Raw genomic sequence first — 23839 nt, forward strand, 5'->3', positions numbered from 1 at the left:
GCCCTGGCCCTCTGGCTTTTTATAGCTTTCGGGCAGGGATGGGCGGGATGAGTTTCTGCCCCTCCGTTCCCTAGGCGGTGTCTCCCTCCTCCCTGAGCCTCTGGGGGTCATCAGCTCATGGCTCGACCCCCCTTTCCCCGCCAGTGACCCAGGGCCGGGGGGCTCATCTGAGCCTCTGTGGGCCGAGCTGTGACAGGCGAACCCAGAGCTCAGGGTCTGTGGCCAGACTCTGTGCACCCCTGTGGCGGGCACCCCTGTGGCCGGGCCCTGCGTGCTCATGCAGCGGCGCAGTGAGCGTGGGCAGTAGGCCATGTGGGAGGACGCCAGGGCCCTGGGGTCTGCGGCACCCGTGGATTCCTCAGGGCCGTGTTCAGTTGTCTTATCTCCCCTCTGAGGAAGGGCTGGCGCGATGGCCCCCTTGGGCTTTCCCCCATGCTGGCCTGTCCACGGGCAGCTTGACTAACGGCCATTTCCCCGTGGCTCCTGGGCATGCGCACACCCGCTCCCTCTTCTCTGCAGACAGTCCTTTTTCCCACTACAGTTCCCACACAGGCAGTCCCTGCCCTTGCGTGGGGGTGGCAGGCAAAGGCCACAAGGGCTTCTGCAGGTGGAGATGAAGGTGTCCGGGATGGCTCAGTGGTGAGCACATGCCTCGCAAGCACTGGGCTGTGAGTTTGATCCCCAGGACCACCCACGTGCCAATTATGATCCCAGTGGCACAGCCTTATGGTGGCCCCAGTTTTCAGCAGAAATTAGAGGAGTGTCTGGGTGTGTGCTGAGGGACAGTGGAGGGGTGGCCAGCCTCCACTCCGGGCCCTGCCGAGCAACTGCAGCCTGTGTTGGGCCGCAGGAAGGGCTGTAACAAGTGAGCTCCATGCCGCAGGCGTGTGGTCCCAGACTCCGGGCTTGCAACCCCACAGCCCTTGAGATCCGCCTTCTGGTGCCAGAGGGGCAGCCTCGGGCGTTTTTTGTCACCTGCTGAGTGTTTGCATTTTTTTTGTGCCCTGGGTCATGTCCCCAAGCAATGGAGGCACTGAAGCAGCATCTTGGAGGTGTGAGGCGCTGAGAGATGAGATTCTTGATGGCTGGACGAAGGTCCCCGATCCAGGCCCCACGTCAGGGTGGCTGAGTTGCAGAGCCACTCCTGCCCAAGTGTCAGTGGCAGAGTCACCTGTGCACACTGCCATGTGCTGCAGTGGGGGAGTGCCAGGGGGCTGTGTGTTGGTATGTATGTGTGTATGTGTTGGTATGTGCATGCATGTATTGGTGTGTGTGTGCGTGAGGGTATATGTGTGTTGGTATGTTTGCACATGATGGTATGTGTGTATGTGCATGTGAGGGTATGTATGTGTGCATGTACCTGTGCATGAGGGTATGTGTATGGGTATATGTGTGTATATTTGTGTGAATGTGAGGGTTTATGTTTGTATCTCTGTGTACATGTGAGGGTGTGTGTTGATGTGTGTGTATACGTGTGTATCTGCAGGTGAGGGGGATGTGTATTGATGTGTGTATGTGTGTGTGCATATATCTGTGCATGTGAGGGTATGTGTGTGTTGATGGGATGTATCTGTGTGTGCAACCTGTCAGACATGACAGCTCATGGGAGCTCGTGTCCTTAAACTCACTGCTGCTCCCTCTCCCACTCTTTTTTTCCTTATGGGGAGCGCACCCCCAGCGGTGCTCAGGGGTTGCTTCTGGCAGAGCTGGGGGCCTGTGTGTGGTGCTGGGGGCGGAGCGGGAAGAGAAGCGCCTTCCTGGGTGGGTCGTGAGTCCGATTCCAGCAGGAGCTACACGGCCTCCCGTCTCCCCTCCTCACCCCGTTCTCCTTTTCTCTGCAGCTGGCTCTCGAAAGCACCCTCCCCCCGTCCCCAGCCGGGGGCCCCATGTAAACCTGGAGTGGACGCCCCCCTCCTTCCCTTCATGATCCGTTCGTAGCTCAGGTAAACAGGCCGAGACCCCCCCACTTGTCCAAGGACATTCCCTGGTCATCGGAGCCCCCTACCCCTGCTTTCTCCCTGCTGGACCTGCTCCCTGGGCTGGTGAGGGCTGGTGTGGGGATGGGGGGCTGTAGACTGCAAGAGGGAGGGGTGGGGGCCGGCTGCAAGCATTTGGGAGACAGTCCCCGCATTGAGACTGGAGGGTCTAAGCCAGACTCCCCCACAGTGCTCCTTCAGAGAGCCTCTGGGCGCCTAGGGACACGGGAAGCAGGGCTGGGGGGGATCACTGTGGGTGCTGAGAATGCCCTCGGTGCTGACCGTTGACCGAGGTCATGTTAGTTTGCGGTAAGATGCCCTCAGGGAGGTTTACTGACCCCCCAAAAAAAGACAGGTCGGGGTCAGGGTCAGGGCAGGCAGCAGTTGTTTGACGGTGAGCTGCCCCATCCTTGTCTCCGGCCTGCCTGCCTGCCTGCCGGCCTCCCCGGCCTCCCTCCTGCCCCCCTTCCTTCCCCGGGAGCCTCCAGAACCCGGGTGCAGCCACCCTGCCCACTGTGTCCTTCGCACCCAGCTCCTACCCACTGCTCCTGGCCGGGGCTGCTGGGCAGCCTGAGCTCGGCTGTGAGAGCTCCCTGGGCCCGTCCTTCATCTGAGGGGCCGCCTCGGGGTGCCACGCGCATTCAGGGCATCTGCACACCGCCTCCATGTGGCGGGGAATCACAGCCGCGACGTCCACAGGCATGACCCAGCTGGGAGGGGTGCAGAGGCCCCCTGGCTGGTCAGGGGTCGGGGAGTGGCCCTGGGAACTGTGGGCGGGGTGGGCAGGGCGGCCTCCCGCAGACTGACCGTGTCCCCTTACCCCCCGCCGGCCGCCCAGTGGCGATGGATGATGAGGACGGGAGATGCTTACTAGACGTGATCTGGTGAGTGACCAGCACCCCCCACCCCCTGCCCCACCCCTCTCCCCAGCCTGGCCTGGCCATGCCCCTGCCCCGGCCCCACCTGAGCCAAGTGCTGCCCCCCTCCCTCACCCATTCAGTATTTGTCCCCCATTCTCTCTTCCAGTGACCCCCAGGCCCTCAATGACTTCTTACATGGATCCGAGAAGGTGAGTGCTGGGGGCTGCACGGGCATCTCCAGGTGGGGGGCTGCGACCACGGCACCATGCAGGTCCATGAGAAGAGCCAGGGCAGGGGAGTCCACCCCCAGCACCAGAGCAGAGAGGAAGGTGGTTTGAGAGACAGTGATTGGGGTGTAGTGGGGGGCGGCTCTGTGGGGCAGCCCGGTGGCCTGCGGGTCAGTCAGGATGAGCGGGCGGGGCCAGCCAAAAGGCTCACTTGGCCTGGTGGGGGTGCCTGGCCGGCAGGAGCCGCAGCATTGTGGGGGCGGCAGATGGGGGAGAAGATGGGAGGGCTGGATTCAGGGGGACCTGGGTGGGGGTCGTGATCCCCTCCCACCCTCGGTGACGCAGCGCCGCAGATCTGGGGGTCTTGGACTGGTCCTGCCCCACGTGTCCAGGCCACAGGCTCCATGAAGGCCTGTCTGGTCCCCTGGCCGCAGGTCCCCGTGAGGACTGTTGGGGTGGGGACGCGGCCCCCATGGGTAGTCCCTTCAGGGCTGCTGGTCTGTGCTGGGCACAGGGCGGCCAGAGTCCCAGCATCGAGGTATGGGATGGTGTCCCCTGGCCCCCTGGCTCTGGGCCTGGGCGCTGGATGTTTGCAGGGAAAGGGGTTTGGGAGCAGATCGGGGAAGTCAAGGCTGGGCTGTGAACATCCCCATGGGGAGTTGAGAAGGGCGCCTGGCGGGAGAGGGAACTCAGGGGGCCTCCGCATGGCCAGCATTTGATCACTGGGTGCCCAGGAATGAGCCTTGGCTGCAGGCCAGACCATGATGCTGGCCGGGAGGGAGCAGGCATGCTGACTGCTGGCTGGAGGTGCCCGGGGCACATCCTGTGGGGTCCAGCTGGGTCCTGAGGCTGAGGCAGGTGTGGGTGCGGCTGTGGGCATCACGGGGGCATTGGGGCGTCCCATGTGCCACCGTGCTGTCCTCTGGGGGAAGTTGCCTGACACCCCTCTCCCGCCGCCCCACCTCATCTTTGCTTTTTGCCCCCTGAGCAGGTCTTTGGCCCGAGCGTGGCCTGCCTGGCTGACCTTTGACCGGGGTGGGGGGGTCTCGTTGCAGCTTGATGGTGATGACCTCCTGGATAACCCCGGGGAGCCCCAAAGTGCCTTCTATGAAGGTCCTGGGGTAAGTGCCCGTGGCGCCTGGCATGCCCCAGGCTGCCCGTGCCAGGACACCCCTGCAGGATAGGGCCGCTGGGGGCTCAGAGGACCACAGTGTCTGGGGGGGGGAACTGGTGCCTGGAGGCAGGCACCAGCTCTGGGGGTTGCTTGGGGACCGTTGGGCGGTGGGGGGGAGTATCTGGCGTCCTGCTGGCCCAGCCGTGGTGGGGGACAGTCCCAGGAGAGGAGCTTACTGCTTGGCTCAGCCTCGCCTGGCAGTGGGGGTGGGTGGGGGCCAGGGGACGACTCCCCTCCTGCCCTGGGCCAGGTTTGGTCGTCACCTCATTCCCACACTCCAGAGACACCCCAGCACCTTCTCTGATCACAGGTGCCATGGCTGTGGGCCCCAGCTGGCCGTCATGCCGCTGTGGGGACGGGTGGGGAAGGCCAATCACTGTGTGCCCATCATGAGCCTTTTGGGGCATTCTCTGGCTCTCAGTTCAGTGCCAGGCCTGAGGGTCACCAGATCACCAGTTCTTCCCCTCATGGGGCTCAGGGACCACAAGGTACCGGCGCTTAGACCAGGTCGGGTGTGTGCCAGGCCTGTGCCGTCTCCCAGCCTGTCATGAGTCTTAGCCAAGCTGCCATGTTATTTAGTTGTTGTTCTGAGGGCCACACAGCCGTGCTCAGGGGTCACTACTGACTCTGCTCAGGCGTCACTCCTGGTGGGGCACAGACCATCTGGGGTGCTGGCCAGTGCCCTGCCTGCTCTCCTGTTTTTCCAGTCCATCTGTCATTTATTGTTCAAGTTTCACTCATATTTGGGGATCTGGGTGCACTTCCGGGTTGCAGCGCCCGTTGCTTCCTGGGGTTGAGCCTCAGGCCTCACTTACGGGAGATCCGCACTGGCTGAGCTCCTTGCCCAGCACAGAGACTCACTGATGTGATGTCGATGTTGGTGTCGGTGCGGTATGGATCAGTTGCCAGGTTCCCCGATCAGGGCTCCGTCCCTCTCTGAGGACCCATGGAGGATGTGCTAGAACTTACCAGCGCCACTCACGACACCCCAACAAGGTTTTCTCTCTCCAGAGTCCCCCTGCAGCGCCCCTTGTCCCAGCAGCTCCCAGCTGGCTTCCAGCACTGGCCCTTCAGGACCACACAACAGGGCAGAGGGTGGGTGGGAGTGTCCCCTTGTCCCTGGGCACAGCTAGAGAGCCCCAAAAAGCACCTGCCAGCTGGGCCAGGATGTGGCTCCGTGGCAGAGCCTGTCCATGCCCTGGATCTGCGCCCGCAGTCCTGAGTGTCATCTCCCGGAGCGGGTCCCAGCAGGAAGCTGCGTCCCCCGTGTGACCGCCAGCTCCCAGGCCTGCTGGCACCAGTCACTTGTCTGGCACCTTGGGGCCAGGCGTGTTTCAGACCCGGAGATTCTGCCAAGGGGACGCAAGCTGCTTGTGTGCTACAGGAAGAGTGTTCCAGAAAGTTCTGAAAGGCACAAGTGTGCTTCTCCTCAGGGGTACCCCCATCCCTTCTGGTCAGGGTTCACCCAAAGAGTTAAGAACTTGCGCGGCTGTTGGGGGCTGCTGGATCTGGGGTGGGAGATCATGGTGCCTGTCGTGTGGCTGGAAGCCAGGCCCAGCAGTGTTCAGGGCTCAGGGGCTCCTGACATGTTGCTGCAGTGACTGGGGAGCTCCGGGGCACAAACCCAAGCCTCCCGCACGCCAGGCTGTGCCCCGCCTGGGAGGGGAGCATCTCCCTGTCTGCCTCTGGCCTCTTGAATTTGGAAACTTCCTCAGCAAAGTTCTCAGAGTCTGTGAAGCTATGTGAGCCGGTGTCCACGCTGCCCAACCCCCATGTGCAGCGGGGGACCACGGGGCCAAAGACGCCAGCTGGTGGCTGGGCCAGGGTCAGAGCCCAGTCAGTGCCCACTGCCTCATCCTGCTGACCTCTGCCCTTTCCTCTCCCCCCCCCCACCTCACCCTCATCCCATAGCTCCACGTCCAAGAAGCTTCTGGCAACCATCTGAACCCAGAGCCCAGCCAGCCAGCGCCCAGCGTGGACCTCGACTTCCTGGAAGATGACATCCTGGGCTCGCCGGCGGCGGGGGGCGCCGGGGGCGCCGGGGCGGCTGAGCAGCCATGCGACATTCTACAGCAGAGCCTGCAAGAGGCCAACATCACCGAACAGACGCTGGAGGCCGAGGCCGAGCTGGACCTGGGCCCCTTCCAGCTGCCCGCCCTGCAGCCCGCAGACGCTGGCACCGGGGCAGCAGGTGCCGGAGGGGCGGCCCCTGTGGCCACGGGGCCCCAGGCCCTCTTCCCGGGCAGCGCCGACCTGCTGGGGCTGCAGGCGCCCCCCACCGTGCTGGCCCACCAGGCGCTGGTGCCGCCGGCGGACGTGGTGAACAAGGCTCTGAGCGTGCAGCCCTTCCTGCAGCCCATGGGCCTGGGCAATGTGACGCTGCAACCCATCCCCGGGCTCCAGGGCCTGCCCAACGGCAGCCCCGGGGGCACGGCGGCCGCCACGCTGGGCCTGGCGCCCATCCAGGTGGTGGGCCAGCCGGTCATGGCCCTCAACCCGCCCGCCTCGCAGCTCCTGGCCAAGCAGGTGCCCGTCAGCGGCTACCTGGCCTCGGCGGCCGGTCCCTCGGAGCCGGTGACGCTGGCCTCGGCCGGTGTCTCCCCGCAGGGAGCTGGCCTGGTCATTCAGAAGAGCCTGCCAGCTGCCGTGGCCACCACTCTCAACGGGAACTCTGTGTTCGCGGGGGCGGCAGCCGCAGCCACGGCAGCAGCCAGTGGTGCGCCCTCGGGACAGCCGCTGGCAGTGGCCCCCGGCCTTGGAACGTCGCCGCTGGTGCCTGCACCCAACGTGATCCTGCATCGTACACCCACGCCCATCCAGCCCAAGCCCGCCGGGGTGCTGTCCTCCAAGCTCTACCAGCTGACCCCCAAGCCCTTTGCCCCCGCGGGCGCCACGCTCACTATCCAGGGTGACACCGGGGCTCTGCCGCCACAGCCCAAGGCCCCCCAGAACCTGACTTTCATGGCGGCGGGCAAGGCGGGCCAGAACGTGGTGCTGTCGGGCTTCCCCGCGCCCGCCCATGTCTTCAAGCAGCCGCCAGCCAGCACCCCTGGGGCTGCCCCCCCGCAGCCCCCCGGTGCCCTGAGCAAGCCCATGAGTGTCCACCTGCTCAACCAGGGTAGCAGCATTGTCATCCCGGCCCAGCACGTGCTGCCCGGCCAGAACCAGTTCCTGTTGCCCGGCGCCTCGGCCGTGCAGCTGCCCCAGCCGCTCTCGGCCCTGCCGGCCAACGTCGGGGGCCAGATCCTGGCGGCCGCAGCGCCCCACGCCGGTGGGCAGATCATCGCCAACCCCATCCTCACCAACCAGAACCTGGCGGGCCCCCTGAGCCTGGGCCCCGTGCTGGCGCCCCACTCAGGCCCGCACAGCGCGGCCCACATCCTCTCGGCCGCCCCCATCCAGGTGGGCCAGCCTGCCCTCTTCCAGATGCCCGTGTCCCTGGCCGCTGGCAGCCTGCCCACCCAGAGCCAGCCGGCCCCCGCTGGCCCCGCCGCCACCACTGTGCTCCAGGGGGTCACCCTGCCCCCCAGCGCTGTGGCCATGCTCAACACCCCCGACGGGCTGGTGCCACCGGCCAGTGCCGCTGCCTCCGGGGAGGCCACGCCAGTCCTGGCAGTGCAGGCGGCGCCCCCAGCGGTCAGCACGCCGCTGCCTCTGGGCCTCCAGCCGCAGGCCCCGCCACCCTCGCAGGCCCCTGCCCCGCCTCAGGCCTCCACCCCGCAGCCCAGCCCGGGCCTGGCAGCCAGCCCAGAGAAGATCGTCCTGGGGCAGCCGCCAGCCGGAGCCCCCGCAACAGCTGTCCTCACTCAGGAGCCCCTGCAGATGTTCCTGCCCCAGGTACCCGGGCACGGGGAGAGGGCGTGGGGTGGAGGGGGCAGGACAGCCCGGGGCTGGTGGGTTTGGGGCAGGAGCCCAAGGGTGGACAGACAGGAGAGGACTGCCTCGCTGGAGTGGTGCCACGAGGAATGGGGTCTGTGCAGGCAGGGGGCAGGCATGGACAGACAGTGGACAGGGACGCTCCGGAGCCTGAACCCAGGGGCTCTGGCCTCTGCACCAGTATCAGGGGGTACCCCCAGCCAGGACCTATTTTACCCTTCTGTACAGCTGGAGTGAGGGAGGAAAGGAAGGAGCAGAGGGAGTGAGGGGGGGTTGGGAACTGGGGGGTGGGCATTGGGGAGTCAGGAGATGGGAATCGGGGTGTTGGGCATTGGGGAGAGTTGGGGGTGGGAATTGGGGGGTGATGGGCATTGGAGAGGGTCGGGGGGTGGGAATGGGGGGTGGTGGGCATTGCGGGGAGTCAGGGGGTGGAAATTGGGGAGTGATGGGCATTGGCGGGGTCGGGGTAGGAATCGGGGGTGGTGGGCATTGGGGGGAGTTGGGGGTGGGCATTGGAGGGACTTGGGTGGGAATCGGGGGATGGTGGGCATTGGGGGGAATTGGGGGATGGTGGGCATTGGGGAGAGTCGGGGGTGGGAGTGCGAGGCTGGGAGTTGGGGAGGCTGGCAGGAGTCAAGGGTGGGAGTGGGGGGAGTCAGCAGGGGCGGGGGGCGGGAATCGAGGGGCCGTCTGACCCCAGCACGGCCTCCCTGTTGCAGGAGAGGAGCCAGCAGCCCCTCTCCAAAGAGGGCCCCCACCTCTCCGTGCCCGCCTCGGTCATAGTCAGCGCCCCACCTCCCTCACAAGACCCAGCCCCGAGCACCCCCGCCACCACAGGAGCCGGCCCGGGCCCGCAGGCCCCCGACAGCCAGGCTGCCCCGGCATCGGGCCCCCAGGTAGAGCCGCTGCAGCCGCTGCCCGCACAGCCCCGCGCCCGCCCCGCTCTGGCTGCCCTCCCGCCTCGCTGCCTTGCTGGTTTGGGAATGGGCCCCCGTGCGCTCCCGGGGGGGCTCTCCCGACTGCCTGGGGTGCTGGAGGTCCCGGTACTCCGGGCGGGGAGTGGACGGTGTCCGTGTCTGTCACTGTCGTGTGGCAGAGCCCCCGTGCCGCTCTCAGAGCACTTCCTGCATCTTCTCCCTCGTGGGCATGAACAAGACCAGTGGGGGCCTCTCCGCCTCCTGCTGTTGCAGGCTCCCCGGTGTCCTCCTCTCTTGTAAACCCCTCCCGACTCCCGTCTCTGCTCAGCCAGCCGCGTCTGGCTCTCGTGCGCACGGGCTGCGTCCCGCGTCCTTCCCCTTCAGTGGGGGGGGGGGAGCTGGTGTGGTCGCCCCAGGTTTCCCAGGAGGCGATGCGTGTCCAGGGCATGCCTGTGCTCAGGTGTGACGGATCCATTGATTCTTGCTACTTAGCATTTCTGTCACTGTGGTCTCTGGGCTCTTGTGACCCCTGCCTCCACCCCTGCTCTGCTCCTTTGCAGGTGGTCTGGCGGTGGGGGGCGGGGGGGGTTTGTGGAATGGCTGGGTTAGCCCGAGGCTGTCCGCAGCCACAGATGCTTGGGGTGCATTTGTCCTCAGCCTTGGTGGCCCTCATGGGGGAGGCGTGAAAGCGTCTTCCCCTTATTTCTTTGTGGGTTTTTTTGTTGTTGTTCGTTGTTTTTGCTTTTTGAGTCACATGGCGATGCTCAGGAATTACTCCTGGCAGCGCTCATGGGACTATGTGAGATGCCGGGGATTGAACCCAGGTCAGGTGCATGCAAGGCAAATGCCCTTCCCACTAGACTAGCACTCTGGCCCTTGTGTTTTCATTTGCGCTGTTTGACCAGCACGTGTTCTGCGGATTTTCCCCCGCGTGAGCACTTGTCTGCCGTGCTCCCGCCTGTCTGCTCCCCTCCTTTACCATCTGAGTTCCCGGCTGCTTTCTTGTCTCTGCATATTCCGGGACCCAGCCTTTATCTGGGGGGGAGGGGGGCCACGATGTGGAGGGTGGGTGTCGTGTGCCTTTACGATCCAGGACCTGAGAGCTAGCATGGCAGGGAAGCTCCTTATCTTGCTTGGAGCCAGTCCCAGGTCTCGCCCTGGCCTTGTGGTATCCCTGAGTGCAGAGCTAGGAGTAAGCCCTGAGCACTGCTGGGTGTGGCCCCAAACCAAAAGAACCAGCGGAAGGACCAGGGAGATGGCTTAAATTAGGGCTGGGGCACGGGACGTGTGTCCAGGAGACCGTGGGTTCCAGCATCCCCCACCCCCCTCAGCACAGAGCCCCATGCACTGCCGGGTCTGTCCTCCCCCTCCAGAAATTGTCTTAGATTAAAATAAGTAAAAACAGCTTTGGGAGGGGCATCCGACTGCAAGTGGAGACCAGTGCCTCAGACATGCCGGACCCAGGCTTCCCCATTGAGCTCCACCCCTGCCAGTTCCTTCCAGGGCTCAGAGGAGCAGACGGATTAGTCGGTGCTGAACACAGGATCCGCGCATGCCCACTGTCCGATTCAGCAATTAGGGGCCAGCCTTGAGAGTCCAGGTGTTTCTGCCTGGAAACGGCCAGCAGTCAGGATGAGGAGAGGGGCTGCCTGGCCAGGGAGAGGCGAGGCAAAGCGGAGCCTAAAGAGTGGTGGCATTGGGAAAGGGCCAGGAACTGCCCTGTGTTGCTGGAGCCACATGTGCAAAGGCCCTGAGGCAGGAAAGTGCTGGCACTGATTGGCAGATAGGAAGATGGCTGAGGCACAGGCTAGGAGCCATGCACGGATAGGGCCTCAGTGGTGGGGAGAACTGAAGCTGGCTGTGGCATTTGCTGGTGACCCCCTCCCACCAGAGGGAGACACAATGGGGAAAGTCCAGCACTTAGCTGAGGAGGTGGCAGGTCTCAAGCCCAGCACTGCAGTGTCACACGCACGCACACAAATACACACATACCAGAGGTTGTGAGAGGCTGGTGGAGACACTCAGGGGCTAGATGGCAGTGGCGCCAAGACCAGGTGTCCTCTGGGCACCGGAGTGAATGGAAGGTACTGGGGACTGTTGGAAGCTTTGTCAGGTTCAGAGTCCCCAGATGGGGGGCAGGGAATGGTGTTAGGGTCCTAACGCCACAGGCGAGGACAGACTTATCTCTTGCACTTCATACGCATTTTTTTTCCTTGCAGTTTGGTTTTCGGTGGTCCTTATCCAGCTGTGTTCAGGGTCACTCCTTGGTGGGGCTTCAGGACCCGGTGGGGTGCCAGGGGTTGAACCCAGGTTGGCTGTGTGCAAGGCGAGTGCCCTCCCTGCTGTATGATTGCTCCGGCCCCTTTTATTTTTCACTTTTTGGTGGGGCCACACTAGTGATTCTTCAGCAGCCATGTGACAGCCCCGGGATGTGGCCAGGGGCTGTGATGCCGTCAGGACCCGCGCTGCCGGGATATGCAGGGCCACCCCAGAGGCGCCCCTGCCATGGGACCATGAATTGAATCCAGGTCAGGCACAGCCTGGTATTCTGCCCACTGTCCCATGGCCCCTCACGTGACTGCTTTTGTTTAAATGTCATATGAGGCAAGTGGCATGATGGCCCCTTGTAGATGAGGGGAGGGGACAGAGTTATCATTTCTTTGGGTTTTTTTGTTTGGTTTGGGGTGACACTCGGTGGTTCCCTGGGGTTACTCCTGGCTCTGTGCTCAGGGATCACTCCTGGTGATGCTCAGGGGACCATGTGGGATGCCGGGGATCGACCCTGGGTCAGCCACGTGCAAGGCAGATGCCCTCCCCGCTGTGCTATCACTCCGGCCCCCAGAGGTAATTTCAGCAGTTGACCCGAGCTTCTGCAGCTAGCAGGGCTGGCTGCCCTGCCCACCGTGTCTTTCTGAGCGAATTCACCCTCACCACCCTCAGTGGTGGCGGTCACTTCCCGGAGCCCTCATGGCCAGATCAGGGCCACCGTGCACTTGGCGGTTTGCCTGACTACTGTTCAATTATTTTTTCTCTGGAAAAGCCACAAGTGGTAGCCAAACAAACCCTTCACCACACCCTCAGGAGGATTCCCAGGGACACTGTCCCCGTGGGACAGGCCACTGCTTCCTAGTGGCATGAGCAGGTGTGGATCTGTGACTGGGTTCCAGGCCCAGGCTGAGGCCAGGGAGCATCTGGTGAGACACCAGAAGCTCTTTTCTGTTTGGGGGCTGGGTCCAGCCCCTTGTTTCCCATTGGTTGTTGCTGGTTTTTTTTTGTTTTGTTTTTTTTGTTTTTTTGCTTTTTGGGTCACACCCGGCAATGCTCAGGGGTTACTCCTGGCTTTGCACTCAGGAATTAGTCCTGGCGGTGCTCAGGGGACAATATGGGATGCTGGGAATCGAACCCGGGTCAGCCGCATGCAAGGCTAACGTCCTGCCCGCTGTGCTATCACGCCAGCCCCTTGTGATTGCTCTTGACCTGTGAGTGATGGGGGATGAAGCACACATGTGAGCTGTGCTTGTTGCCCTCAGTTGGCATTCCCTGGAATGAGGTGGGTGGGAGGGCCCAAGAGAGATCTTCCCTGGGAAGGACCCTCTGATCTCTCCAGCGCTCTCCCTTTTTTCCTGGTTTGGGGGTCATACCCAGTGGTGCTCAGGGGTTACTCCTGGCTCTGTTCTCATGAATTACTTCTGGCAGGACTCAGGAAACCATATGGGATGCCGGGGATCGAACCTGGGTCAGCCACATGCAAGGCAAATGCCCTCCCCGCTGTTCTGTTGCTCCAGCCCATTCAGCCCCTTTCTGTTGGGGCCTCACCCAAGACCAGAGGGGAAGAGCCGTGGCACCAGGGAGCTGGCCACCATCAGTGGACACAGTGACAGTACGTTCCCTGGCAGACTTGGTATGAACAGTTTTTCCAGGACCTGCTGAGTCAGCTGCAGGCATCTGCCCTCACCCCTTACCTGGTGAATTTGGGTCCTTATTCAAACAAGACCTTATTTGGCCACCGTTCAGCAAAGCTGGCCCTGAGAGCGCGCTGTCACCCAGCCCAGGACACCTGCCTTAGCTGGAATTTTTTTTTTTTCCTTTGGGGCCAGGGCAGGCCCCCACACCCAGTGGTGCCCAGGGCTCACACCTCGCTGTGCTTTATAGACTGTCGTGCTGGGGGATGGAACCGGAGTCGGCCTCATGCAAGGCCGGTGCTTGGACCCCTGCACGGCTCCTCTGGCTCTCTGGAGCTCATCGTCCCTGACTGCTGGGACTAAGCTCAACCCAGCTTCTCAAACTGTAGGTCGTGACTGAATGGTCAACAGTGAAAGATTTCTGAAGGTTCAGTTAATTCAAAAATTAACTCAGGGTCACTCTTGGCACCGTGGCAGCCAAGTGGTTCTGACTGCAGGCCTGTGGTGTCTCCGATGGAAAGTTGTGAGTGGGCTGCTCTGGGGGTCCTGCAGGGGTCTCCTGCTGTCTGCTCGCTCCTCACCAAGCCCTGAGACATGGGTTTAGGGGACCAGGGGTGTTGTGAATCCCTTGGTATAGACTGAGGTGTGACTAGCTGCCCCCCCCCCATGAGCGTGTCCCACTCAGGCACACATGGTGACACGGGCTGAAGGTGCCTGCCCCACCCATCTGCATAGCTGCACCCCATGGGGGAAGCCAAGGCCCTCTCAACCGTCCTGAGGTGGAGGCTTTGGGGATGAGTGGAGGAGGCCAAGCAGTACTTGCAGGAATGGTGGCCAGGAGGAGGCTGTGGTGGATGGACAGTGGGTGGAGAAGAAAGAATGGGTGGAAGGAAGGAGAGGGTTGTGCCGAGAGATGGGGGATGGATGATCAAGGCCGGAGGGAGGGACAGGCACAGGGCCACTTGGTTTGGAACTGCCAGGAACTGCTCAGTTCCCGGCTGGGCAGGGATGCAGGAAGGGCCTGGGATGTGGAGAAGCCCCGAGCACATGGCAACTGTCAGCTGCCTCCTGGCCCAGCCACCGCTGGCCTGGAGCAAAGGGCGCAGCTCTGGAATAGGGCAGTTTGGGGGGCCTTGGGCAGCTGAGGTGGGAAATGGGCACTGACTGTGGCCACTGACCCTGGGGGTGGGGTCTGGCCACAGTGGCCGTCTCTGGGGTGGGGAGCACGTGTCCGCAGCTGAGACATCTAGGCGGCGTGGCGGGCGTGACCTCCGTTACACACATGAACACACGTCCTCACAGGCCAGGAGGAAGGCCCCTGCCCCTGTCCAGCCCTCCTTCCTGCCGTCCTGTCCCCACCCACCGGGCAGCTGCAGGCTCTGGGCTCCCGGCTTTGGCTTCGGCTTACCTGCACGGTCAGCGGTCACCGCGCAGACCGCTGGCCCCGCCCTGGCGCTGGCCCCGTCCCCTGCCTCCCCGCTGGGCAGCTGGCAGCACCCCGCACTTGCTTCCTTCCGCTACTGCTCCCCAAACCCCCGCGGGGCTCGCCATGTGGGAGCGCTGGGGATGTGGAGAAGGGGCAAGTGGGGGCGGGGGTTCCAGAAGGGAGGAGCTCTGCCGAAGCCCTTCCAGCACCAGTGGGTATGAACGGGGGTTCTGGAGGGCCGGTTCTGACCCTCCCCTCTGCCTCCCTCCTCACCCAGATTCCTGCAGCGGCTCCCCTGAAGGGCCCCGGCCCTGCCTCGTCCCCCTCACTACCTCACCAGGCCCCCCTGGGGGACAGCCCGCACCTGCCCTCCCCGCACCCGGCCCGACCCCCTTCTAGGCCCCCCTCCCGCCCACACTCCCGACCCCCCTCCCAGCCCCAGACCTTGTCCCGCCCGCCCTCAGAGCCCACCCTGCACCCGTGCCCCCCACCCCAGACCCCCGCCCCCCTGCCTGGCATCTTTGTCATCCAGAACCAGCTGGGTGTCCCCCCACCTGCTGGCCCCCCAGCCCCCACTGCCCCTGGCCCACCCCAGCCCCCTCTGCGCCCCTCGTCCCAGCCCCCGGAGGGGCCCCTGCCCGCAGCCCCCCACCTCCCTTCAGCCTCCACCTCCTCTGCCATGCCTGCCACCTCCTCCGAGACACCCACCAGGCTGTCAGCCCCAACAACGGCCGACTTCCAGCTCCAGTTCCCAGCCAGTCAGGGACCCCACAAGTCCCCCACGCCCCCTCCCACCCTCCACCTGGTCCCCGAGCCCACAGCACCCCCACCGCCACCTCCTCGGAGCTTCCAGATGGTGACACCCCCCTTCGCCGCGCTGCCCCAGCCCAAGGGTCTTCTGGAAAGGTTTCACCAGGTAACTAGCCCCCCCGCCCCCTTTCAGTCCCTGCCTCCCTCCCCGCCCCCACATCTGCCCCACCTCTCAACCACCTGTCCCCCCACCTCAGGTGCCGACTGGAATCATTATCCAGAACAAGGCTGGGGGGACCCCCGCCGCCCCCCAGACCGCCACCAGCCTGGGGCCCCATGCCAGCCCCACTGCCTCGGTGCTGGTCAGCGGGCAGGTCCCATCTGGAACTGTCACCGCCCCCAGCCATCCCCCTGCCCCGTCACCCATGACCACTGCAGGTAGGTGGGGAACACAGGAGAGACTGGGGGGACGGGGGCGCATGACCAGGCCAGCATGGGGCAGGGAAGGTGGAGGAGGAGGGACCATCTCCTGACATGAGGACAGGTGTGGGGGTCTAACAGTGACCTCAGCCCTGCCTGCCCACCTCCCCCCAGGCCACCCTCCTCTGCTTCCTGCCGAGAGCAAATCTTTTCCCAGCAACCTCGCACCCCTGAATGTGGCCAAGGTGGGCAAGTCCGCGGGACTGCAGGTGAGCCTCGGGAGGGGGGCAGAGGGCAGGGCAGCACAGGCGAGTGACGCACTGAACGCCTGGAAGAGGAGACAAGGCGACCCCAACGTGGGGAGGGACCCAGCAGTGAAACAGAGGCAGGGCCCCTCGTTAGAGTGGGAAGGCGAGTCTGGCGGGGTCCCGGGAGATGTTACAGATGGTGGGTAGCCCCCAGGGTGGGCCTTCCTGGGGTCCCGGGACGGGGCTCCAGGCGCTCATTTGCTGTCCCCGCAGGGCGAGAGCCGGCTGGGTAGTGCCAAGAAGCAGCCCTCACTGCAGCCCAGCAAGGAAGCCTGGTGAGTGTTCCCGGGAGAGCAGGACCACAACGCTGGCCTGGGGGCTGGGGGCTAGGGGCTGACCCGCCTCAGTCTCGAGCATCGCCAGGTGTGGCTCACTTCCACATCCCCGCTCCTGAAGACACAGACCCAAGCACATCCCCGCCCAGCTCTCGGGAGCCCCCGGGGGTCGGAGGGACACATGGCATTGAAAGCCCGTTTCCCTGTCGCTGGTGACTGATATTTCCCTGGAGTGTTTGCCTACAGCCTTAGGCTTTGCCCTCCACGTGGCCACCGCACAGCCAATCCTCAGCGGAGCTGGGGAGGACCAGGGGGACAGATTCCCAGGGCACAGGGTGGGACCCTGTCCAGCAGGGGGCCAGTGCCCACGACATCCTTGTGGAGGCAGTGCGGCGTGGTGCTGCCCCCCAGTGGCAGGACACGGAACAGCCAGGACGTGGTTCCTTTACTTGAGCCCCCTGGATCGAACTGGTGGGGTGGGGGGCTGTCCAGAGCCTGGGCAGGCAGGGAGCTTCTCTGCACGCACCAGGACCGGATGGGGCTTGTCCTGTCCTCACACCGGCGGTGCGTGGTCTCTCCCCCAACCCTCTGCCCCCCAGTTTCCTGGAGCATTTGCACAAACATCAGGGTTCCGTCCTGCACCCCGATTACAAGACCGCCTTTCCCTCCTTCGAGGATGCCCTGCACCGCCTCCTGCCTTACCACGTCTACCAGGGCGCCCTGCCCTCCCCCAGCGACTATCACAAGGGTGAGGCCCAGGACCCTCCTGTGTTGGGACCCTCCTGTGTTGGGGGGGGGCGCACCTACCCACCATCTGTCCCCACTCGCCCCTGTCCCTTCTTCTGCAGTGGATGAGGAGTTTGAGACGGTCTCCACGCAGCTGCTGAAGAGGACCCAGGCGATGCTCAATAAATACCGCCTCCTTCTGCTGGAGGAGTCCCGGGTAGGGCTGTGGGGTTCCCTTCCGGTCCTCCCGCAGGCCTGGCGCCCTCCCCGCCCCCCTTCCTCACTTGGAGGTTCTTTGTCCTCCCTCAGAGGGTGAGCCCCTCGGCAGAGATGGTCATGATTGACCGGATGTTCATCCAGGAGGAGAAGACCACCCTCGCGCTGGACAAGCAGCTGGCCAAGGAGAAGCCGGGTGAGCCGAGCGGGGGACCGGCTCCCCCCAGCCTGGGAATTCAGCTTCAAGAATTCCAATTGAGGGGCTGGAGCGGTAGCACAGTGGGTAGGGCGTTTGCCTTGCACGCAGCCGACCCGGGTTCAAATCCCAGCATCCCATATGGTCCCCTGAGCACGGCCAGGGGTAATTCCTGAGTGCAGAGCCAGGAGTAACCCCTGTGCATCGCCAGGTGTGACCCGAAAAGAAAAAAAAAAAAGAATTCCAATTGAATGCCCAATTCAATTGAATTCAACTGAATTCAATTTCAGTTTCAAATTCAGTATTCAATAACTCACAGGTGGCTTCTGCAGACACAAGCTTCCTGGCCCAGCCCTTTGCCCCCATTCCGTGGGGTTGTGAGGGGAGGTGGGGACATCAGGCGCCCCCCCCCCAACCCCACAGCGGATAGGGAAAGAACAGAGCGAGGACTGGGTGGAGGGTCGCAGGAGCAGCCGGGGAGCGCGGGGCGCCGGCACACGGGGCGCCCGGTGACGCAGGGCCTTTTGCCGCCTGCAGATGAGTACGTGTCTTCCTCTCGCTCGCTCGGCCTCCCCGTCACCGCGTCTTCCGAGGGACCCCGGCCCGCGGGGCCCGGCCACCCCCCGCCCGCGGCCGCCGGGGCCCCGGCGCCGCCGCCGCTGCACTTGCCCACCAAGCTGGTGATCCGGCACGGCGGCGCGGGCGGCTGCCCGTCGGTCACGTGGGCCCGGGCGGCGGCTGCGGCTTCACCGGCCACCTCGGCCCTGGACGCCGACGAGGACGGCCCGATGCCCTCGCGCAACCGGCCGCCCATCAAGACGTACGAGGCGCGCAGCCGCATCGGCCTGAAGCTCAAGATCAAGCAGGAGGCGGGCCTGAGCAAGGTGGTGCACAATACGGCGCTGGACCCGGTGCACCAGCCGCCGCCCAGCGCCCTCAAGGCGGCCGAGACCCCGCCGCCGCCACCGCTGCCCCCGCCCGGCCAGATGAACGGCTCAGTGGAGCACCCGCCCGCGGCCGAGCGCAAGGCCCCGGCGCCGCACTGCCCGCGCCTGCCGCTGCGCAAGACCTACCGGGAGAACGTGGAGGCGCCGGGCGCGGCCGACGGGGGCACAGCGGCCAGCCGGGCCCGCGCGGGCAGCTCCCCCCCGCCGCCGCTGCCCAGCAAGGTGGACGAGGCCACCAGCGGCCTGATCCGCGAGCTGGCCGCCGTGGAGGACGAGCTGTACCAGCGCATGCTGAAGGCAGCGCCCCCCGAGCCCCCGGCCGGCGCCGGCCAGGGTAGCAGCAGCCGCGAGCCGGCCTGGGAGGGGCCCCCGCTGCCCGCGCTGCCCCCCGCCAAGCGGCGCAAGTCCGAGTCGCCGGACGTGGACCAGGCGAGCTTCTCGAGCGACAGCCCGCAGGACGCGGCGCTCACCGAGCACCTGCAGAGCGCCATCGACAGCATCCTGAACCTGCAGCAGGCCCCGGGCCGGCCCCCCACCGCCGGCGCGCCCGCGCCCCCCGCCCCGCACCCGCACCCCGCGCCCGCCGCGCGCTCACCCCTGCACAGGCCCGACGCCTACCCGCCCGCCAGCCACAACGGGGGCCTGGGCGCCAGGACATGGGACAGATAACAGCGGGGGGCTGCCCCGCGGGGGGACCCTCGCGCCCGCCACGCCGACCTCAGCCTCCGGGGGCACAGCTGGGAACCCCCGCCCCCCCAGTTTCTTGCCTAAGTTATTTGAGTCACAAAGGCCTCCGCCCCCCACCTCGCTCTGGCCGGAGTGGGGGAGTGGGGTCCGGCCCGGGTCCGGGGTAGGGGGGCGGATTTAGAGGAGGGGGCCACTCTGGTCTGTCCCGGTTCTTCCACTTTACGCTGCGCCCCGACGTGGGGCATATGGGGGCACCCGGGGCCCAGAGCTTCTGGTGGTCCTGTGGCTTCACGGATCCGTGTCCAGGGGCCAGCGGGGGTGGGGGAGCTGCTGCCGGCCTCCTCCTGCCCCCCCGCGGCCCCGCCCCCACGCCCCGTGGGGTTCCCAGCGTTGCGCCGCCCCCGCAGGGCCCCAGAGCCCGCCAGTCTTCCTCGGCTCTTTGTGCCGCCAGCCGCCTGCGCCGGATTTTGGAATCTCGGAGTCGAAACGAGTACTGTAAAATAACTGTTTTTGTACTGTATTTATTGTGTATAACAATTTTTTAAGGGAGAATTCTGTACATTTAGAACTCTTGTAAATTAAAAGCCGATCCTTTTTTTAAAACTGTACCCACGACCCCCTTGGCCCCGCTGCTTTCGGGTCTTTGGAGATGGGGGTGGGGACCCGCGAGGGACACTTCCGCCAGGCACGGGCGGGGGTGGGGAGGGGGAGGTGACGACGAGCTCTGAAGACCCTCCCCTTCCGGGAGGCGGTGCTGGAGAAGGCGTTTCTGCAGCCCGCTTGGGCAGGGCGAACCTGCTGGGGTCCTGCGTTTTTCTTGACAACCTCTTGGCTCCGCGCTGTATTGTTGGCCCGAGCGCAGAAAGTCTGCCCCACGGACAGCTGGGCCGATCTCTCAACCTGTCTGCAGTTCGTTTGGGGGGCTTGGACCACACCCAACGTTGCTCAGGACTTGACAGTGCTCCAGCCAGCTGTCTGCTGTTCTGTATCATTTTTTCTTCCCCCCACTTCCGTTGGCTGCCCTTGTGATGACCCACGTTGCTGTGGCCTAAGTCTATGTAAGAGGCACGGGGGTTCTGACTCTAGACCTCAGGGCTGCGAAGCAAAAGCCCTCAGCCCCTCAGGGGGCCTTTCACACCCAGAGTGAGAGACTAGGCGAATGGGATTGTGGGAGGTCTGAGTGCGGGTGCAGAGGGGGGAGCACCTGAACCCTCAGATACCTGCTCCACCCAGTACAACTGAGGGGGACCCCTGTGGTGTGCGTGGTCTGAGCCAGGTTGGTCTACAGGTCCCAGTGACCCACTGGCATTTCTATCTGTGACACCCTAACGCTAGGGCCATTTAACATTAGTCAGGCCCAGGGACAGGTGGAAGCCCTCGCTTTGCATATGACTTACATCCCACCAGCACCTGTGCTTCCCTGACCACCGCCAGGTGTTGCCCCAGAGTTCCCCAATAAATAGTAATAGTCACAAAAAGCACAAATAAGAGCGGCCCCAGGAGGCTGAAGAGATAGTACAGCGAGTAGGGCATTTGCCTTGCACATGCTGACCCAGGTTTGATTCCCGGCATCCCATAGCATCCCCCAAGCACCGCCAGTAGTAATTTCTGAGTGCAGAGCCAGGAGTAACCTCTGAACATGACCAGCTGTGACCTAAAAAGCAAAAAGAATAGAAAGGTGGCCCCACCTCAAAGCTCAGAGCAGACCCTTACTTGCAGCAGCAGGAAGAATCTGCCTGCTCCGGGCTGGAGCGATAGCACAGCGGGTAGGGCATTTGCCTTGCACGTGGCCAACCCAGGTTCGATTTCCGGCATCCCATATGGTCCCCTGAGCATCTCCAGGGGTAATTCCTGAGTACATATAGAAGGAGTAACCCCTGTGCATCGCCAGGTGTGACCCAAAAAGAAAAAAAAGAACCTGCCTGCTCAATGTTTAGGGGGTCACAGACCCATGTTCACAGGATGACTCACAGGTGGCTTCTGCAGACACAAGCTCCATGGCCAACATGAGTGTTTGGTGTGGGGAGGGAGGGAGGATGCCAGTGGGGGGTTGCCCTGCTCACTGTGACTCCAGACCCACATCCCCCCAGTGAGGCCTTGGACAAAACAGAAATGCAGACACTGGTGATGGGACTCCGCTGTGCACGTGGACGATGCATGTGTGAGGCCCGAGGCTCCATCTCCGGCCCCGCGGAGCCCCAGGATGAGCAGAAGTGCCCCCCAACAATGCAAGGACAGAGTTGCCTTCTGGGGTGGAGGCCTGAGTCAGACTCAGCAGTGCTCTGGGGGGATTCCCAGCTTTGTGCTCAGGAGTGAGTGACCCCTGGCAGGGACCATGTGGGAGTCTGACCAAGGGTCGGCTTCAGGCCAAGCAAGGGGCTTCCCCCACCCCTGTTTTATCGCCAGCCCTGAAATAAACTTACTCACGGGAAAGAAACTGGAAATCTTCAGTGAGGGTCTCACTGACCCCTGCAACGCGGATGCCCCTTGCCCGCCTCATCTGCCCCCCATCCCGTTCCTACCACACCTTAACTTGTTAAGCCCTACTTCCAAATAAGTTCTCCCTAGGGGCAGGCACTGGCATCCATTTAGCAGATGTACCCATCAAAGAGGGGCACCGTGGCTGTTGGTCTGTCCCTAGAAGGCCTTCGTGTGAGCGAAAGAACACCCCCATCTTCTGTAGGAGCTCAATGAGCAGAGCACCGCGTGCTCCCCCTATTCCTCAGGCGCAGTGTGCAACCTGCACAACGGGCCCCAACGTACAGGAAGGGGCTGGTGGAAAAGGAGGCTGTGAGGCGAGGACAGTTGAACAGAGATGCGCAGAAGGGAGGGAGGGAGCCACGGGGGAGTTATGAGGGTGGAGAGAGCACCCCCAAAAGATTCACCACTGCCAAGGTCCCAGGGCAGGAGTTTGTAAGAGTCAGGGCGGGTAAGCCTTGAGGAAAAGCAAAGGGAACTGGTATCTGGAGGCTGGCAGGGAGGTGGGGTAACGAGATGAGATGGGAGAGAACAAGGTGTGGGGGGGGTGGTGGCTAAGGTGTTGGTCTGCGTCCCCGGGACCATGACTTGTGTAAGGAGTTTCAAGCCTGACCCTGAGCTGACTTAGCGGGTTCCGCGGCGCCCTCTGGTGGCTGTATGTGGAAACGGCAGGGTTTCTGCGGAAAGAGAGGGACCCCGCCAAACGGGCTAGGCCACCTGGTTCTGTGGTGGCCCCTTGGGGATTGTTGGGGTGAGAGCTGGTATATGGGGGTCTCTGCGGGGATGGAGCGCCCCCAGGCCTGCTGCCGCCGCGCGTGCTCAAGCTGGGAAAACGCAATACCCGTACTTCTCCGCGTGGTGGCGCCAGAGAGCTGGCTCTGTTTCCCACTGGCTGGACCGCAGTCTGCGCGCAGGTGTGCGCAGGGTGACTATCTCTGATGGACGCTCACCCTGGGTAATGCGGGGTGCCTTATTTGGCCCCCATTACCCCCTGGCTGAGAATTAGTAACCCCGTCTTACCTAGGGTCAAGTTTCCCCACCAGATCCTGGGAGCAGCTGGTGGGCGTCTGTGGGGGCTCAGACAGCCCTGCCACGGTGTAGACTCACGGACTGAGAGCTACCGGGTTCCACACGCGCACAGACTTTGCAGCCGCAGGAAACCTGGATTTCGGGCTAAACTTCAAATGTCAGGGGCAGCCATGGAGGGGGGCGGCCCGCGATCTGTGCCAAGGGCCAGCACCACCTGCCCCACATAGGTGGGCGTGGCCCCCACAACCATGGTAATGTCTAGCCGAAAAAACTGGACAGCCGGCCATCCCTGCCAATACTTAGTCCATTGGATTAATACTCCAGCCCAGCAATGCTGGGACCACCCGCGAACCACGCGGTGCTGGTGATGGAAGTTAGTACGTTCCCAGCCATCCAGTCCATGTGGGTTCTCTCTCTCTCTCTCTCTCTCTCTCTCTCTCTCTCTCTCTTGGGGACAACGCCTGGTGGTGCTCAATGGATACTCCTGGGTCTGTGCTTAAGGGAAGCTTCTCACAGTGCTCTGGGCAGCATGCAGTGCTGAGGTTCGAACTAGGACCTCCAGAAATGAAGTATGTCCTCAGCTGGGCACACTGAGGAATCGTTTTTTGGAATTCCTATGTGGCTGCTCTGGCCCAATAGGGGCACTAAATCCTGAACAAGCTAGCTACTCTGGGTTTGTGAACTCACTTCTCCAGGATAACAAGCCCCAATCTGAGGGCTATGCTGAGAATCTGGCCAGCATGTGCTACAGAGAGCTGAGAGCGAGGCTGGAGCAACGTCCAGCAGGGAGGGCATTTGTCTTGCAGCAACCGACCAGTGTCTGATTTCTGGCACCCCACAGGGACTCCTGAGTCCCACCAGGGATGATTTCCTGAGTACAGAGTCAGGAGTAATCCCTGAGTATCCCTGAGTATCACAATTTTCTTTTGCATTACTGGAGAAGGAACCCAAGACTGATACATGTAGAATATGCATTTGACCCCTCAGTCATACCCCACCCCTTAGACACTGAATTTTATTTTATTCTTTAAATGTTTTGCTTTATGGGCCACACCTGGTAATGCTCAGGGGCTATTCCTGGCGGTGCTCAAGGAACCATATGGAATGCCAGAGATCAAATCTGGTAGCCACTGCAAGACAAGTGCCCTCCTCTCTGTACTATCACCCAACCCCAAACAAAAACTGCATTAAGCATGAATTATTAAAATATATGAATAACCATAACTGGATTTAATAAACCCACACCTCTCTCACTTTACGTTGTGGGGTGGGGTGGGGGGGTAGGGGAATGTGTCAGTGCTCAGGGGTTATTCCTGACTCTGTGCTCAGGGTTGAGCACTGGAGGGGCTCAGAGGACCATGCAGTGCTGAGGATGGAACCCAGGGCAATCGCCAGTCTGTTTCTCAACATGTTGTAGAATGTGTGTTTGTGTGTATGAGAGAGAAAAAA

At 63.1% G+C, this 23839-nt stretch overlaps 1 protein-coding gene across 5 annotated transcripts in view; it reads left to right on the forward strand.

The window, feature by feature from the left end:
* The window catches only part of BICRA (BRD4 interacting chromatin remodeling complex associated protein), a 48452-nt gene extending 28961 nt beyond the window's left edge, over nt 1-19491 (forward strand). For 2 of the 5 annotated variants that reach the window (XM_055145262.1, XM_055145261.1), the window contains 14 exons: nt 1842-1943; nt 2815-2860; nt 3003-3045; nt 4119-4184; nt 6149-8074; nt 8833-9009; nt 14636-15274; nt 15366-15546; nt 15703-15797; nt 16050-16111; nt 16711-16859; nt 16960-17054; nt 17147-17249; nt 17787-19491. In XM_055145262.1, coding sequence (XP_055001237.1) covers nt 2820-2860; nt 3003-3045; nt 4119-4184; nt 6149-8074; nt 8833-9009; nt 14636-15274; nt 15366-15546; nt 15703-15797; nt 16050-16111; nt 16711-16859; nt 16960-17054; nt 17147-17249; nt 17787-18865 — 4656 coding nt within the window. In that variant the 5' untranslated portion in view covers nt 1842-1943; nt 2815-2819 and the 3' untranslated portion in view covers nt 18866-19491. The remainder of the gene's footprint in view (nt 1-1841; nt 1944-2814; nt 2861-3002; nt 3046-4118; nt 4185-6148; nt 8075-8832; nt 9010-14635; nt 15275-15365; nt 15547-15702; nt 15798-16049; nt 16112-16710; nt 16860-16959; nt 17055-17146; nt 17250-17786) is intronic. The other 3 variants (XM_055145263.1, XM_055145265.1, XM_055145264.1) reach the window with 3 other exon arrangements.
* The last annotated feature ends 4348 nt before the right edge of the window (nt 19492-23839 follow it).

The sequence above is a fragment of the Sorex araneus genome, chromosome 8 (assembly GCF_027595985.1).
Source record: "Sorex araneus isolate mSorAra2 chromosome 8, mSorAra2.pri, whole genome shotgun sequence".
Lineage (NCBI taxonomy): Eukaryota > Metazoa > Chordata > Mammalia > Eulipotyphla > Soricidae > Sorex > Sorex araneus.